Source organism: Phaethon lepturus, unplaced genomic scaffold (assembly GCF_000687285.1).
Source record: "Phaethon lepturus isolate BGI_N335 unplaced genomic scaffold, ASM68728v1 scaffold42476, whole genome shotgun sequence".
Taxonomy (NCBI): domain Eukaryota; kingdom Metazoa; phylum Chordata; class Aves; order Phaethontiformes; family Phaethontidae; genus Phaethon; species Phaethon lepturus.
The window spans coordinates 4,407-4,743 of NW_010546345.1; the positions used below are offsets into that span (position 1 = coordinate 4,407).

Sequence of the window (337 nt, forward strand, 5' to 3'; positions counted from 1 at the left end):
TTTCTGCCTCAGGCCTTCGAGGAGCAGGTGGCTGCGTGGTGCCGGGGTGCCGGGGACGGTGTCACCTATGAGTTTCACCAGGTGAGGGGTCTCAGCCACCCGGGCACGTCGTGCCTGTCCCTTCCCTGCCATGTGCCCACCCTCCTGCCCCTCACCTGCCCTCTCCCTCTGTCAGAAATGCATGGACCAACACGTCACCTCCACCGAGGAGTCGGACCCGTGGTGGAAAGCCTTCAGTGGGGTCTGCAGGGACATGTGAGTAGTGTCCCCAGGAAGGGGGACTCTGGTGGGAGCCGGGTGGTCCCTGGGGGTCTCTGCGGTGATGGCAGGCGTTGGG

The 337-nt window shown here is 65.3% G+C and overlaps 1 protein-coding gene across 1 annotated transcript in view; it reads left to right on the plus strand.

Moving 5' to 3' along the window:
* Positions 1-259, plus strand: part of ACY1 (aminoacylase 1) — a 3,854-nt gene extending 3,595 nt beyond the window's left edge. The window contains exons 9-10 of the mRNA XM_010289260.1: positions 13-81; positions 176-259. Of these exons, the coding sequence (XP_010287562.1) occupies positions 13-81; positions 176-259 (153 nt within the window). The remainder of the gene's footprint in view (positions 1-12; positions 82-175) is intronic.
* Positions 260-337: the final 78 nt, after the last annotated feature.